The sequence below is a fragment of the Poromitra crassiceps genome (assembly GCF_964638095.1).
Source record: "Poromitra crassiceps genome assembly, chromosome: 1".
Classification (NCBI taxonomy): domain Eukaryota; kingdom Metazoa; phylum Chordata; class Actinopteri; order Beryciformes; family Melamphaidae; genus Poromitra; species Poromitra crassiceps.
The window spans coordinates 84464539-84481537 of NC_139623.1; the positions used below are offsets into that span (position 1 = coordinate 84464539).

Genomic DNA, 16999 nt, shown 5'->3' on the forward strand with positions numbered 1-16999 from the left:
GATTGGAATGGGAATAGAAAAGATGAGTTTTCTTTTGATGGTTATCTTTCGGCCCGCTCTCCTCTCCTCTGACCCTTCTGTTATGTGAAGATTAGAAGCCTCTTTCAATTCACCAGTGGCCGCCACTCTTCTTGCTGTTGTACTGGAATGTCAGTGTCAAAAGACTCTTCTACCCACGGCCATTAGCAGCTAGTTCTTTTTAACTGTTATCTTGGGTATGGTGGGGTAGCTCAGCTTATAGCCTTAATTTTAGCTGCTAAGCCAGAGCATGGATTGATCATTTTTTTCCCCCTCCTACAACCCACCCCACGATTGATAAGGAATGCAGGCGTTTGATATTTGGCAGTATACAGATTTATTTTGAAGTTCTTCATGTTGAAATGAAAGATATATTGCAGTATACAGATTTATTTTGAAGTTCTTCATGTTGAAATGAAAGACATTTCTCACCCGGTCTCGATGGCAGACTTGATAGAGCTGAGGCGCTGACTGAGGCGAAGCTATGTTTTATGGCCCTTTCACCGCAGGGGTCACAGCTAACTGAATATTCTGACCACCTTGATCTCATGTCATGTATACCTTCTGTGAGCCCATAGGGCTGGCTTAGTTGGGGATGGGTCATGACTAGGGATGTAACGGTAAGAAATTTCACAGTACGGTACGATACGGTACGGTATCTACCAAAATATCACGGTATATGGTATTTCACGGTATTGATTTTTTTTTTATTAAACGTACTATGGCCCATCGAAAAAAAGTATTTTGCTTTGAAGAAAAATATTGCTTCATTGAACTGAAACTGAAACTATTGTGAGAATGTTTAAACTATGGTCCTCCATTATGAACTAATTTTTTAGTGGCGTGCAGCGTTGTGCATATTGCGCAAAATATGGTGGGTGCTGCTGTACGGTATGGTTGCTTGATAGATATTGTGGTCATAGTATCTCATGGTTCTCGTTACATCCCTAGTCGCGACCTGGAGTTTCCATAGTAGGTGTGAGGATTTGTGTTAACCTCAAGACTGGGCCCTGGACAAATACTCATAGTCAAAGTGACTGAGGGGCACTTTACACGAGGACGGTTTCCTATGGAAACGGGGAATTATTTTATTGTTAGTGCCTCCCGTTAAGACGGCGACGGCGAATTCGCGCTTAGGAAACGACACATTTTGGAACCACCCTCCAGAGTGGAACTTGTTTGAGACGCTTCCCGCTGAGCGCGGCTGAGGGCTCCATGTAATCGCTTTGGAACGGCACATTTCAGAAACTCTGACGTGCCTGCACACACACGCGATTACGCCATAGCCGTGCGCGAGTTGGCAACCAAATAAAACGTCAGTATGAATGAAGTTTGGCAACATTCAGAATTAAGCTACACTGCGGCCAACTTCAGTTACATGTTCAGAACGTTACTGCTGCGAGGAGCCGATGGCTGTACCCGGTCGGCATTTAACGTTAGTTACAAAAGCACATCGACAGTGTTTTCTCACTGCCAGTAGCCTAACTACAGTAGGGTTTGACATAACAGTCAGCGCTCCCGGTCATCGCTGCTCGTTAAAGATTTCCAATAGGCGTTATTCTGATAAACTGGTCACATATATGTTACATTCTCACCCGACAAATATTAAAACTTTTAAACAGTTTGGGGTTTTTTTTAGCTTGAAAAAAGCTTTTTGGCAAGTCTAAATGACTGCGGAAGGCGGACTCTACTTCCGCGTTTAAAAACCGGAAAGACGATTACGAAATTACGTCATGCAGCAGCCTCCTTGTATGGGCAAAGAATAAGGTGATCACACTGCCACCTAGCGACCTGGCATGTACATTACGGCGTTTTAAAAATTCAACGGCGCTCATGTAAACAGGGAGAAGGTGTGAAGGAAAAGGTGTGAAGGAAACGCTATTGTGTCGTTTCTTTCAGAAACTGTCCTCGTGTAAAGGGCCCGTAAGCCGTGTAGATATTTTTTCATGAGTCAGACCAACATGATATCTGAGCTTCACACCAGAAATATTGCGAGGATCGTGTCTGATTCTGTTCAATGCGATCGTTATTACATTTCTTTGACTCAGCCATGACTGCTCTGTCTGGAAAAGACACAGAGGCATATGAGGTGTAGAGATGGATTAGCAGCCTTTTTCCTGACACCTTTCCAGTTACTCTCACATTCCACAGCTCAATTTCTCAGCATCTCTTACAAAGTTGCTATAGAGACACTGCATGAAATCGGCCACGCCCATCGTGGGCGAAAGCCCTCCATTCACTTCCATACACCAGCGTCATTTCCTTGAATTAAACATAGCTAAAAGCTGTTGTGTGTTGGGCTGTGCAGACAACAAATGTAAAACATCGCCAATTAAAAAAAAAGTGTACTCCCGAGCAAAACAAGGAAGCCATTGAGAATTGACGAGAAGAAAAATGTGGATCTAGCTGTCAAGGAAGTAAGTTGGAGTGTTCGTCTTCCATAAATATGATCTTTGTGTGCAACACGTGACATAGGAGAACGCCAGGATTGGCGCTCCGCACGCAGTGTCTCTATGGCTATATGTTGAAATGAACTTGCCATTTTGCCATAGGCTTCAACCAGCAAATGAGAAATGACATAAGATTGAAAATGAATCTTTTAACAGTGATTGGACAGACACAAGCTTCCATATTCCTCTTCAGAAGATCCACACAGGACAATGTAGTGAATGTACTTCTTTATCGTACAACTTTCAACTATAGCATCATTGGCACAGCCCTGCTCACATGCCTGAAACATGTTGACACATACTAATTTGACCTGTGACCTCAGGAGGGAGCCATCCTGGAGATTTGGATTGGAACTGGTTTCACGTCGGAACAAAGTTGCAATATCAGACAAAGTTGCATTGTCAGACAAAGTTGCATTTATCTCAGGGATAGAATTCTGAGAAAATCTCTATTTTGAGTCATGTGAGAGACTTTTTTATGATCTTCTCAGCCCCAAGAATTGATATCCAGAAAGCAGCTTTCCTCAAGTTTGACATTTTGACTGATGTCAACATGCAAATAGCTCGTGCGCCCTGCGTTGTGGTGAGGTCAAAAGAGTAGTTGAGTGATTTGCTGGAGTTATTGTGTGAGGAGGTGCTGATGTTTGTGCCTTTTCAGACACAGTAAATCTGCTGTGGGATGAAAGCCCACGCGGGGTTCCTGCTGAAATAAGGACTGTGGACTTGGCAGGGGGGCTGGACAGCCACTGTATCTGCTTGGCAGTGGTCATCTGTTCTGTATCAGCAGGATAGACCCGGCCACTTGTTCTCCTAATAGATGTGAAAAGTTCTGCCTCAGCACTTTGCCATCCTCCATTACAGAAAAGGGCTTTGCAGCAGGAGTTTGTGCTCTCAGGGCTGTTTTGTTGTTGTTCACTTTCTCTTTGTTTGTGCTTGCGTGCGTTTGCCTGGTTTTTCTGTCACCTTCCCAGGCCTCCCCTCCTCCTTTTTTCCTCACTTAAAACGACGTTGAACTTGTTTGCCAGTCATTCACTCTGTGTGTGCGTTTGGCCTGCTGTTGGAATATAATCCATATGCAGATTAGAATGCACCGCACACAAGCCTTTTTCATCCAGTCAGTCAGGTTGGGCTCACCAGGTAAGCATGCAAGATTCATGCTGAGTGGAATTACTGCTGCGTTCACGTCTGCTGGGTTAACCACCGTGAAATGATGATCAATTCACATTCACATGGCTTGATCAACATTGTGTTGTTTTGACAGTTAAAGGCATAGATATTGCAACACTCACACTATCATTAAGGATCGACCGCTATGAGTTTTAAATGGGAAATCACATGTCAATATATCAAGTAGCCTAAACAAACAGCTGTTTTTCTTATGACATTGCAATTTAGACTAGAATTCACATTTCCCCCACACACTATGCTTGCCAACAGAATGGCTCTCAGGCGGAGGCTGCACTCCTACACCTTCTCTGTGGTTTCATGAGCTCACATGCAGCTCTGAAGGTTGTTGCTGTCCTGCTTTAGTACACTATAGGCAGGAGAGGCCCGCACCTTCCCCATGAGACACTTTGTCCATTCTCACGGACTCAACCAGTCATACTATCCAGACCCCGGCTGTCCATTTAACCCTATTTTAGTTCATCTTTTGCAGCCTCGTCTTCATTTGTGACATGCATTTACCATCCCTTTGAGCTGGTTACCTGGGGAAATACTACTTACTTAATATTCCTCTGGCAGTCCATTTCTCAACATGTACATCCATCACTTTGTACTGTAACAGTATGAAGTCATACTGCTGTCATAGTGATGCACAGTCAGGAGCTAGAGGAGACATCTTAGTCCAACTGTTTCGGCTTCTACGATTAGTTGACATTTAAATGAGCTTCATATGAGTGTAGTGCTATCAGCAGTGAGTCAGAAAACGTCTCATCATGCTTAGGAAGAAATGTCACCTTTGACATGTTTTCCCCACTGAGCTGTAGATCTGTGTGACATCACACATTCAAGGTGATCAAAGGTCAGACTCAGAAGTCAGAGTTCAGTTAATGGAGCCTAGACTTCCTGGGCTGAGTCGGGTCATCATAGGATTAGCATATTTAAACTTGCTCTAAAGTCCTCTCTCCACCATATTTAGCTCGGCCTCACACGGTGGTCTGTCTTCCTCTTTAAAAGCCTGTGCTTAACATTTCCACATGGCTTGTTCCCACCAGCTTGGACTGTAACATTTATGAGTCAGCTCTTAAAGGCTCCGTCCTACTGAGCTCTCGCAGACAAAAACCACCCCCCCACCCCCCCCGGCCAAACCCACAGCCTAGCCTCTGTGATACATACCACCACCAAAAGCTATTAGAACCCCCCCTCCCCACCCGCTATCTACAGCTAGGAGACCTTGAGGGGAGAGAAGCACTTCACAAAACCATGACTGTTTTCATTTCTTCTGTATTCCTTCCACAGAAGAGAATATTGCCTTTTATTGGTGTGTTGTTGTTTTTTAATTTACCATAATCTAAAAGACTCAAGAAGCATCAGCTCTGTTGAATATACTTATTTATTTAGTTCTTTAGTTATCTTCCTACTTCTTATCTCTGTATATTGATGTGACCGCTACGCTGCATACAGACACTAAGACAAATTCCTCGTATGTAACTTGCATACTGTGGCAATAAAAGTGATTCTGATTCTGATTCTGATTTGAGTTAGCTGTGATCCATTTCTGCCACATGTGACCAACAGTAGAATAGTATTTCTTTTGGAGAGCCACAGTTGAAAGCACATGCAGCTGAGTTACAGCCCATGAAGAGTTTTGTGTTGCTTAAGGATTCACCGGCAGCTTCTAAAGGCAGAACATGCAATGTCTTTGCAGGCTGATAGTTTGTTGCACATGTGATTGTCTAACTCTAACTAGTTACAATTGAATGCATAATGCATATTAAATAGCTGTAGAAGAAAATGGATGAAAAATGCAACACTGCTTAATTCAGGATTCTTTCATTTGCAACCAGTGCACAGGACATCTAACAACATGCTTTCTCTCACAGTATCAACCAGTGCACAGGAAATCTAACAACATGCTTTCTCTCACAGTATCAACCAGTGCACAGGAAATCTAACAACATGCTTTCTCTCACAGTATCAGACAACATACACAATATCACACTATGCACATCGTTTACAGCAGAGGGTTCCAAAGAGCTGCGGGCGGGCCTCCAAACTGTTTCAGGGGAGGCTCAGTGAATGGAAGTGAATAAAAAAGAAAAAAACAATCCATTATCAAAAGGAGATCATATAGAATAGCCTAATTGCGTAACAAATAAGGTTCAGACAGACCTTTTTATGTTTGATGTAGTCTAATATCATACCAGGCTATCTTGGCTCAAGCATGTCTATGTCTGAGGGCTGCTGGCTGTGTCAGACCTTGAAAACCCCTGATTTACACTATACACAATTGACAATTATTCACAAACAATATTATAGGGCCTATATACAGTCAGTTATAGTATTACGCCAGGTAGTACTGCATTCAACATACAGGTGGTAGTTGTTGAGAGAAAAGTGAAATATTTCTTAACCAACTTAACTGAAGTGCTGAAGGTAGATTTGCGCTCAATGTACTTGATGCTTGATTTAGGTCCAATTTTGTTATTATTTTTTTAAACTACTTTGGCTTCAAATCTCTCTGATTCATCCACATCTGTGCTGAGAGTGTTCACATTGTACCTCCCGCACGTTAGCCAGCCATGACTTTGAATGGTAACTAGCAGTTGTGGAAGCCATAGTTCATACAATGTATTCACAACATTGAACATCTTCATTTGAATACAGTTCATTACACAAGCGCAGTTTTGTTTTTGACCCTATATGAACGGCAGTGACATCTGAGCTTAAATCAAGGTTGGTTGAGTTGAGTTGGGTGTGCTCTCAAGGCCTGAGTGTCTGTAAGGCTAAAGTAAGCCCCAAGCTCAAATGAAATCACTTTAAATTCTCGACTAAAGTCACTTCAAAGCCTCAATATACCGTTTCCTCCAATTCACAGCTTCACCCTTCTCCATCTTTGTGAATGTACGGTAATTGCATTTGAGAGCAGGGCTTTGGCATTTCGACTGCTGGGGATGAAGCCCCGCCCCCCCTTTACCTTATCAGCTGTTATCAGGAAAGTTTGAATCTTTGAACTCCTTCTGCACCTGTGGGGGGAAACAAACCACCGTGCGATCTTCCATTCTCAGTTTGAAAACCAAGCCACGCTCATTACTGTGTGGGAAGGCAGGACAAAACATTGTGCATTTAAAGAAAAATAAAACAGTTGTTCAAATAGAAAATCAGTTCTTCTGACAGCCTGAAATGCTCCCCGGGGGGAAATCTGGCTCGTGCCTTGTGTGCTGCTTGAGTTTATGTTGTTGCTACTGTATTCATAGAATTGTCCCGCCAACACACTGCTGCCATTCAGATTGGAGGAGGGAGAGGAAAGATAGAGGGGGGGAAAGCAATTTCAGAGCTTGGCAAAAACCTGCGGGAATGAGCTGGCCTACTCCGTCTCTTCTGTCTTAATTGATTTCTGTCTTTCACTCAGCCTGTCTGAATAAAAACACCCCTGACAGTCCACAATGAGCGTTGGGCGGCCATAATGTTACATTTATCCAGATAAATAATTTATCTCAACCCTGCACCATGCATCGACCACCTGTTGGACAGACAAAAAAGCATATGGGAGAAAAAGTTATTTCTGAATACATATAGGTAGGTGTTGTAGAAAATATAAGTTCCATTGGCATTTCCTAATCAATAAGCTAATAATTGCACACGCATGAATAATGCTATGAGTTACCATGACATGACATCTCACACATATAGATTCACCCCAGTGGCAGAGGACTTCTCTCTTTTGCTGAGACCTTGGGCAGTGCATCGTGTCCCATAACAATTGATAAGTCTCTCGGTCAGACTGCACGACGGACACACATTTATCCCCCCCCCCCCTCCTCCTCTCTGCCTTTCCTCTTTCCTGCCTTGCAGTATAAAGCGTATGTCAAACTGTCAGTCATCACTGAATATTTGGACTCTGTACATTGATCAGATGGTACATTGAGATTCAGTCACTGCTATAATGCAGTTTATAGGAGAATGTTATGGTTTTAAATATACTTTTATAAGACATCTTTCTGGCTCTTGGTTTCAATTCATTTGGTTTATATAAGCTGTTATAATTATCATATAGCGGATGAGGAGTGGTAAATTCCATTCTATAACAGTAGGGCTGGGCAATATATTGTTATTATATTGATGTTGTGTGATGTGAGACTAGATATATTGTGATGTAGCATGAGTGTTGTCTTTTCCTGGTTTTAAAGGCTGCATTACAGTAAATCGATGTAATTTCTAAACTTACCAGACTGTTCTATTATTTGCCTTTACCCACTTTGTCATTATACACACATTGATGATTATTTATCAAAGAATCTCATTGTGTAAATATTTTGTGAATGCACCACTAGTGAGGGAAGGAAACCCTATCTTTGCATTTTACATTCTTGTTTTAATAAAAGTGCTTGTGACATCTCACTTAGCTTTGACTGAACTGAACATTTAGCCCACTTCATAGAAAATGCAGATACATAATAAATTGTGTATCGCCATTCAGCCTAAAAAATACCGAGATATGTTTTTTGGTCCATATCGCCCAGCCCTACATATAAGCTATATATATTTTGCTCGGGTATTTCAGATGCTTGGTAGATTTCACTGGTTCAAACAACCTACTACTTTCCCATGGGCTTCTGATTAGCACGATTCTCCTTTATCGTGGGGGAATATTGATTGACGACGCTGAATTTAGAGCATGTCATTTATTTCACACGTCCTCTTGATTTGTATATTGAATGTAGCTGTCGAGCAATTACATCATCCGGTCGTTTCACAGAACCATGTTGCTGCCGGATGCCCATAAAATGTTTTTTCTGCAGTTGTTGACCCGACTCGAGAGGTTTTGTAGAAAAGGGGGTCGAATGTGTTTTTATAAGTTGTGCCGCCCACTTGCCTGCCTCCTGTATTCACTGGCTACAATGTAACCTGCCTCCTGTATTCACTGGCTACAATGTAACCTGCCTCCTGTATTCACTGGCTACAATGTAACCTGCCTCCTGTATTCACTGGTTACAATGTAACCTGCCTCCTGTATTCACTGGTTACAATGTAACCTGCCTCCTGTATTCACTGGCTACAATGTAACCTGCCTCCTGTATTCACTGGTTACAATGTAACCTGCCTCCTGTATTCACTGGTTACAATGTAACCTGCCTCCTGTATTCACTGGTTACAATGTAACCTGCCTCCTGTATTCACTGGCTACAATGTAACCTGCCTCCTGTATTCACTGGCTACAATGTAACCTGCCTCCTGTATTCACTGGCTACAATGTAACCTGCCTCCTGTATTCACTGGTTACAATGTAACCTGCCTCCTGTATTCACTGGCTACAATGTAACCTGCCTCCTGTATTCACTGGTTACAATGTAACCTGCCTCCTGTATTCACTGGCTACAATGTAACCTGCCTCCTGTATTCACTGGCTACAATGTAACCTGCCTCCTGTATTCACTGGCTACAATGTAACCTGCCTCCTGTATTCACTGGCTACAATGTAACCTGCCTCCTGTATTCACTGGCTACAATGTAACCTGCCTCCTGTATTCACTGGCTACAATGTAACCTGCCTCCTGTATTCACTGGCTACAATGTAACCTGCCTCCTGTATTCACTGGCTACAATGTCAAAAAGAGGATTTTGATGTTCTGTGCATCTTATAGGTCTTTCTCTTTCAACACTAACACATCAGCGCTCTCTTTACTTTACATCCTCAGTCTTTGAGCAAACCAAGCATGGTCCCCTTTGCATGTTCTCACAGTTGACCCATCCAGTTTTCGTGCTGGTGCTTGGAATTGAATGAATACAACATTTACTGTCAGGTAATGGATACTCCCAATTGAAAACTCTTCCTCTAATATTTGTGCAATACACAAACACCATGCTCTCCTTTAGATTGAGCTCACCACGCAACATCTGTATCCAGCGCATCTTTACTCTTTCACAGCCTCGAACAATAGAGACTGTTCATTGTGTGTGCTTGAAAGCAGCACACAGCTTGTTGAGGCTGGGAGATTTGTTCGCTATAATCATCATACCCTTTCTTCATGTGACAAAGCAACATTCTTCTTTTGCAATTTTCAGCCCGCTTGCTGCCACATAAGACTAAAAAACTAAAAGTTATGAGGAGCAACAGCAGCAGAAATGGTTCCCCTTTAATGACAACCAAAGAACCTCTTTTTTCGAGTGTATGGTCCAAAATTAACCCTTTGTACCCCCTGCTTGTCTTCCTCCCAGGATCCCGGCCCAGGCTAGAGGATGCCCCCCCTCGCATCGTGGAGCACCCGTCCGATCTGATTGTGTCCAAGGGCGAGCCGGCCACCCTCAACTGTAAGGCGGAGGGCCGGCCCATGCCCATGGTGGAGTGGTACAAAGACGGCGAGCGGGTGGAGACGGACCGCGAGGACCCCCGCTCACACCGCATGCTCCTGCCCAGCGGCTCCCTCTTCTTCCTGCGCATCGTCCACGGCAGGCGCAGCAAACCTGACGAGGGCGTCTACGTGTGTGTGGCCAGGAACTACCTGGGCGAGGCGGTCAGTCGCAATGCATCGCTGGAGGTGGCAAGTAAGTGTTTTTCTGCGGCATTTCGGGTTGAGCAGCTCGCTCAGGTGTGTGTGTGTGTGTGTGTGTGTGTGTGTGTGTGTGTGTGTGTGTGTGTGTGTGTGTGTGTGTGTGTGTGTGTGTGTGTGTGTGTGTGTGTGTGTGTGTGTGAGAGAGGGAGTAGGCTGAAATTGCATGCGGTTTGGAGTACCGATGCAGAGAAAGATGATGATTAGTGAGAAAAACACTTGACACATGATGATGCCCACATAGGAATCATGACATTTGTATCAAGTATATGAAAGGAAATTGAGGCATAGGTGCTTCTTCCACATTACTGTAGTGTAGACAGTGGATACATGTTACAGGAAATATATAGTGGAGAGGACCTCACACACAATATAAAGGGAATAAGTCATTTTCTTTACATTACGGGTTAGGGTTGTGATTGTTTCACAGTCAAACATCGTGATTAACGATGGCATCGTCATTGATGCCATCCGCCGCTGCAATGCACGTTAACAGCAGGACAGCTGAGCTCTTCATGAGACCGACAGGCAGGCTACTACTGCACAGAGCCAGGCGACTCAAGCAGTAGCAGCAGCTACTGCTGTAACGGCTAGCAGTAGCTGCTGCTGCTGTATTTCTCTCTCAACTCTCTCCAGTCTCCTCAACTCTCTCTCATTAGGTTCAAAAGCCCACGCGAATCTAACGTTATATCCGCCAGTCATTCTGTCCGTTTTCTGCCAGCTAGTTAAATTCAACACACACACACACACACACACACACACACACACACACACACACACACACACGTCACACACACACACACACACACACACACGTTGTTGGTCAGGATCTGTAACGTTAACGTTATTTGTTTTGCGCCTTTCAATATTGCTGGTAGTGCTGTATCGTATGTAATGGAGCGACTTCAACTTTCACTTTGGAAACAGGCCAGTTAAATTCACGGTTGAAGACTTGTACTAACTTTGGGTTGAAAACAGGAAAGAACGTGAAGTTCTTCTTTGTCTTAAAAGTTTTCACAACAAAACAACTGACTTCTCACACGCGGGGGACGCCCCGGCGACATTAAACAAGCGCACCCAGTGCAGAGAAGCACTAGAGCGGAGGAGGGGGAGGGGAGGCTTCTCTGAGTCTGAACTGGGTGCGCTCGTTTAATGCCGCCGACGCGTCCCCCACGCCTCACCGCCACGGTAAGTGGACTTGGTCTTTTTTATTATTAAAACGGCAAAAATGTAATTCGAACAGATAATTAATCACGATGATCCGATGTAGAAGGCTCAGAGGTCAATGGGGGGTCGGCCCATCACGATGGTCGATGGTCACTTCCTTTTCCGCGTCCGTGCTCCACTGTTTACAGTCTGAATAGCAACTTCCGCCGCAACTTTGGCGATGCTACTAGTCACAACAACTACACCTCCAGTAATTTTCCACTGTTGTTGTGAGATGAGTTAATGTCTTCTATGCAGTGTGTTTTTGCGTTAGCGTTATTATCGAACGGACGCGGAAAAGGAAGTGATGGTAGCAGGAGAGGTGCGCTGTACAGGAAGCCGGGAAAAAAAAGGTAGGGCTGTCCCAGAGTCTATTTTTAAAATAAAAATAGACTGGGTTCCCCGATTGCATTACGGTAGACACTGGACAAATGTTACATGAAATATATAGTTGGAGAGGACCTCCAACTATAGCGCAGAATATTATTATTAGCTACGCTTGAACAAAAGTAAGTCTTGAGTGTAAAGCCACCGCCAAATAAGTCTCTGGTCTGTTATCACTTGGCCCAGTTACCTGGAGATGCAGCCCCCTGACCTTGGTGTGGGATCTGCTGGCAGCTCTTACCCTGAGGCCCTCCACCCTCCTCTCCAGCCTCCGACATCTTCCCCCCGCCACGGAGAGCCTGGCTCCTGTGTCCTGTTTGCCTGTCCATGCGTCTCCTGTTAATGTAGACGGATGACAGCTAGCTCTAGTGAAAAAGATAACAGCTGTCGCCATTGGACAGGAAAGCTGGAAAGCCACTGATAGTTGGCAGCTTCTCACTAGCAGATGTTCCCCCCTAAAATACAACAAACTCCTGTCAGAAGCTTTTCCAACAGACGCCTCTCTGATCCCCCCCCTAAAATACAACAAACTCCTGTCAGAAGTTTTTCCAACAGACGCCTCTCTGATCCCCCCCCAAATACAACAAACTCCTGTCAGAAGTTTTTCCAACAGACGCCTCTCTGATCCCCCCCCAAATACAACAAACTCCTGTCAGAAGCTTTTCCAACAGACGCCTCTCTGATCCCCCCCAAATACAACAAACTCCTGTCAGAAGCTTTTCCAACAGACGCCTCTCTGATCCCCCTAAAATACAACAAACTCCTGTCAGAAGCTTTTCCAACAGACGCCTCTCTGATCCCCCTAAAATACAACAAACTCCTGTCAGAAGTTTTTCCAACAGACGCCTCTCTGATCCCCCTAAAATACAACAAACTCCTGTCAGAAGTTTTTCCAACAGACGCCTCTCTGATCCCCCTAAAATACAACAAACTCCTGTCAGAAGTTTTTCCAACAGACGCCTCTCTGATCCCCCCCAAATACAACAAACTCCTGTCAGAAGTTTTTCCAACAGACGCCTTGCTGACCCCCCCCCCACCACCGCGGGGATGCGTATGATCGGTTGCACTCTAATGAAGTGCGGATGGAGCAAATTAAATGTGTGCTATTAGATGAGGCTTTACAGCATCATTATAGGCATAGCTACACTACAACTCTGTTTTGACTGCAGTTTGGCTAATTTGAAGAATGCATGGCTGTTTAGGCTATATGATTATGAAGAGACGTGAATGGTAGCAGGTTAGTTTTTAGGCTATATGGTTATGAATAGACGTGAATGGTAGCAGGTTAGTTTGTTGCTGCTTCAAGGCATTTTGATAAGTCACACTGTAAGAAAATAACAGCCTGTTTTTAATAGACACTGTTAGTTGGATGCTGAATGATGTACTGTATGCTATGGGTGAAAGGATTGGAAGACTAGTGTGGACTGATCAGTGTATCATGATTGACAGCCGTGTAACACAAATCTAAACATGCAAAACACAAAAAGAGCTCTTGCCTCGGTTGTCTTTGCCCATATATACTTTAGAGCAAAAGCCTCTTGACAGCACACAGCCAGTGAGAGTTTAAACGCTTCCTCCAATCCCTCTCACTCAGGCCTCTCCTCACATCGTCCCTCTCACTCAGGCCTCTCCTCACATCGCCCCTCTCACTCAGGCCTCTCCTCACATCGTCCCTCTCACTCAGGCCTCTCCTCACATCGCCCCTCTCACTCAGGCCTCTCCTCACATCGCCCCTCTCACTCAGGCCTCTCCTCACATCGCCCCTCTCACTCAGGCCTCTCCTCACATCGTCCCTCTCACTCAGGCCTCTCCTCACATCACTCAGGCCTCTCCTCACATCACTCAGGCCTCTCCTCACATCACTCAGGCCTCTCCTCACATCACTCAGGCCTCTCCTCACATCGTCCAGCCTTTAAAAAGTGAAACATCTCAGGAATTCCTCATTGCTCTAACACAAACCAGCTGAACGAGGGAAAACGAGCTCCTCCACTCCCAACGAGAGCCGGTGAAACTCTAGACTCCTCTCAAACACCTTAGGTGCGGCCATCATGTTTTCCTGCAAGTCTCCAGCCCCTAACTTAATAACCGGGCTGAATTTCCTCCGACTGCCTCCATGGAAAAAACAGCACATAAATCATTCTCTCTCCCTCTCTCTATCTCTCTCTCTCTCTCTCTCTCTCTCTCTCTCCCTCTCCCTCTCCCTCTCTCTCTCTCTCTCGCTCTCTCTCTGTCTCTCTCTGATTTGGACAGTCCTGGATCTGGGCAGCATCCGTCAGCTTAACTAAGGCCATGTCCACACGGAGACGGAAGCTATCTTTTTTTTTTTCATTTCAGAAAAGTTTTCCATAAACATGGAAACGTTTCAAGAAATGTGTGTATCCACATGAAACCACTGAAACCGCTGTAGAATAACAGAGAAAGACAATCTCGTCAATAATGGCATACAACCTCTAGGGGCGCAGTGTCTATAATGTGTATCTCACTGTAGCAGCAGCTTAAACCCTTGGCTTTGCGGGGAGGTTTGCCATGTCGATGAATAAAATGATGAAACCTACAGTATACAGGCAAATGCAGAGCTGTTCAGCAGGGCTGATGGTCTCCCTGTAGCCTACAATATAGAACGTTAACTATCGGTGACATTCCTGATATCATCCACTTCCATGATCTTTAGACATGTTGCAAACACATCCCAGCGTATTGGCCGCTCCTGCACATCACAGCACAGGCTAAATGATGCAACATAAATATACATTATATAAACTCATGGCATAAATGTGTTTTTATTGGAAAAAGTCGCGTCAAGTAAGCTAAAGTCTTGTTGGAGTGGACACGAGCGGATATCACAGACATCACAGTGCAACCGTGTGTTCCTCAAACCTCTCACTTCCCTATTCACGTTGTATTTACGAGGGCTATATATAGGGCAAGAGAGTATGTTGGTTACACTCAGGGTTTAGATTTCATTTCATTTCATTTTGTCCAATATTAAAATATTCCAGAATTGCATGTTGTATTAAAAATAAATATAATTTCTATCTAACACGTTAAGCCTGATTTTGTTTGTGTTATTGTAAAAATGTAGCCGCCGCTAAGCCTTCTGGGAAATATCCGATGAAGGGAGGGGAGGGGTGGATGGGAAGAGTCAGCTGTGTGGAGCCCTGAGGATGTTGTAGGCTACACGCTGTTCTCCGTGTCCACTTGTTGCTGACGGTGGTAATAGAGGAGCATTATATTTTGCTGCAAGATCCCCACTGCTGTAGCACGAACGTTACTGCCATGATTGTTATTGTTGCTGGTGGAGAGAGGTGGGGCTATGGCGTCATCGTTTCAGGAAAGATGCGTATGGGTTGTAAACACGGAAATGCAAGGGTGGCGTCTTCAGATTTAATCACTCTGGGACCCGTTTTGAAAAATTAGCGTATACGGCCAGAACGTATAGTCCCAGAACGCGGTTCCATCTGGACGAAACGGCTATATGACAAAAAACTTTAGCGGATACACCTAAACTCGTCTCCGTGTGGACATGGCCTAAGAGCGCTCCTCAAACTGAAGGAAGAATAACCTCTCGCCTTGCTCTGTTTGCTAACTACATCAGAGGCCGCCGGCTGTTTATGATACATTATAGGGCGTATGGAAGTCAAGCAGCCTGAATAGGTGAATAGAGTTGTGGTACAGGGAAATAGGGTGAGTTTCCACTAGTTTTGAGTTTCTTCTTTTTTTTATCCTAATATGTCTCTGCTTTTCCTAATTTGTGACATTTGGATTGTAGTTTATAGCCCAAGCCAAGTCTACCCATTATTGCTGCCAGCACCCTCGGGAGACTGAAGTTGAGAAGGGATTCTGAGCTGCCTGGTAGGCCAGCATCGACATGATCTCCTCCAGACTCTGTGAGGTTGTGCTGGGTCATGTTTGCAGCCAGAAGGGTCCTCTTGTTTTATCCTCAGTGTGTGTTAGGCTATTCCCAGGCTCTTGTCTTTGATGCCGGTGTCTGTCGGTTTTTCTGTCTGTCTGGCTTTCCACTTCCTCCCCTAGCTGATGCTGTGGTCCGAGGGGAGGTGACATTCTCTGCAGCTGTCTGCTCACACACGCACGCACGCACACACACACACACACACACACACACACACACACACACACACATGGACACAACTCGGTGCCCAGTAGTTGCTCTCGCAGATAAGAATGTGTGTTTTACATGCATCCATCTATTTGCACAGACACACACACACAAGCACACACCTTTTTTCTGCTCGTTTTTAGAGAGAGAGAGAGAGAGAGAGAGAGAGAGAGAGAGAGAGAGAGAGAGAGAGAGAGAGAGAGAGAGAGAGAGAGAGAGAGAGAGAGAGAGAGAGAGAGAGAGAGAGAGAGAGAGAGAGAGAGAGAGAGAGAGAGAAGCCAAGCCAACGGCAGCTCCTGCCAGCCCCCTCCTCAGGCCGCCAATGGGGCCGGAGATAAGAGCGCAGGCACACAAGCTGCCAGGGGCCCAGTGTGGCATCAGCCAAAGGCACAAGATGGCATTTTGTGGCACAGTGTGGCTTTGCTCCCCAGCCAGTGACTTGGAAGCACTCTGGTGAAGGGTTAGGGAGCCATGCTGTGTGGGTATATTGTATGTTGGTGTGTATATTTGGTCTGGGGGCGGAGCCAACGCAGCAGGGTTGCTGGTAGGTTGAGGAGGTTTAACCCCTCGCGGGGCCATCTGCTGCTGCCTGGGAGGCAGGCGAGGGGGGCTGACGAAGGCACTGACAGGTGAGGCGGGGTGATGAAGGCACTGACAGGTGAGGCGGGGTGATGAAGGCACTGACAGGTGAGGCGGGGTGATGAAGGCACTGACAGGTGAGGGGTGATGAAGGCACTGACAGGTGAGGGGGGGTGATGAAGGCACTGACAGGTGAGGGGTGATGAAGGCACTGACAGGTGAGGGGGGGGTGATGAAGGCACTGGCAGGTGAGGGGGGGTGATGAAGGCACTGACAGGTGAGGGGGGGTGATAAAGGCACTGACAGGTGAGGGGTGATGAAGGCACTGACAGGTGAGGGAGGTGATGAAGGCACTGGCAGGTGAGAGGGGGGTGATGAAGGCACTGACAGGTGAGGGGGGGTGATGAAGGCACTGACAGGTGAGGGGGGTGATGAAGGCACTGGCAGGTGAGGGGGGTGATGAAGGCACTGACAGGTGAGGGAGGTGATGAAGGCACTGGCAGGTGAGGGGGGGTGATGAAGGCACTGACAGG

The 16999-nt window shown here is 45.4% G+C and overlaps 1 protein-coding gene across 1 annotated transcript in view; it reads left to right on the forward strand.

The window, feature by feature from the left end:
* robo3 (roundabout, axon guidance receptor, homolog 3) overlaps window positions 1-16999 on the forward strand; it is a gene marked incomplete at its 5' end in the record, with an annotated part of 291513 nt that overhangs the window by 166337 nt on the left and 108177 nt on the right. The window contains one exon of the mRNA XM_083638663.1: window positions 9849-10175. Coding sequence (XP_083494789.1) covers window positions 9849-10175 — 327 coding nt within the window. The remainder of the gene's footprint in view (window positions 1-9848; window positions 10176-16999) is intronic.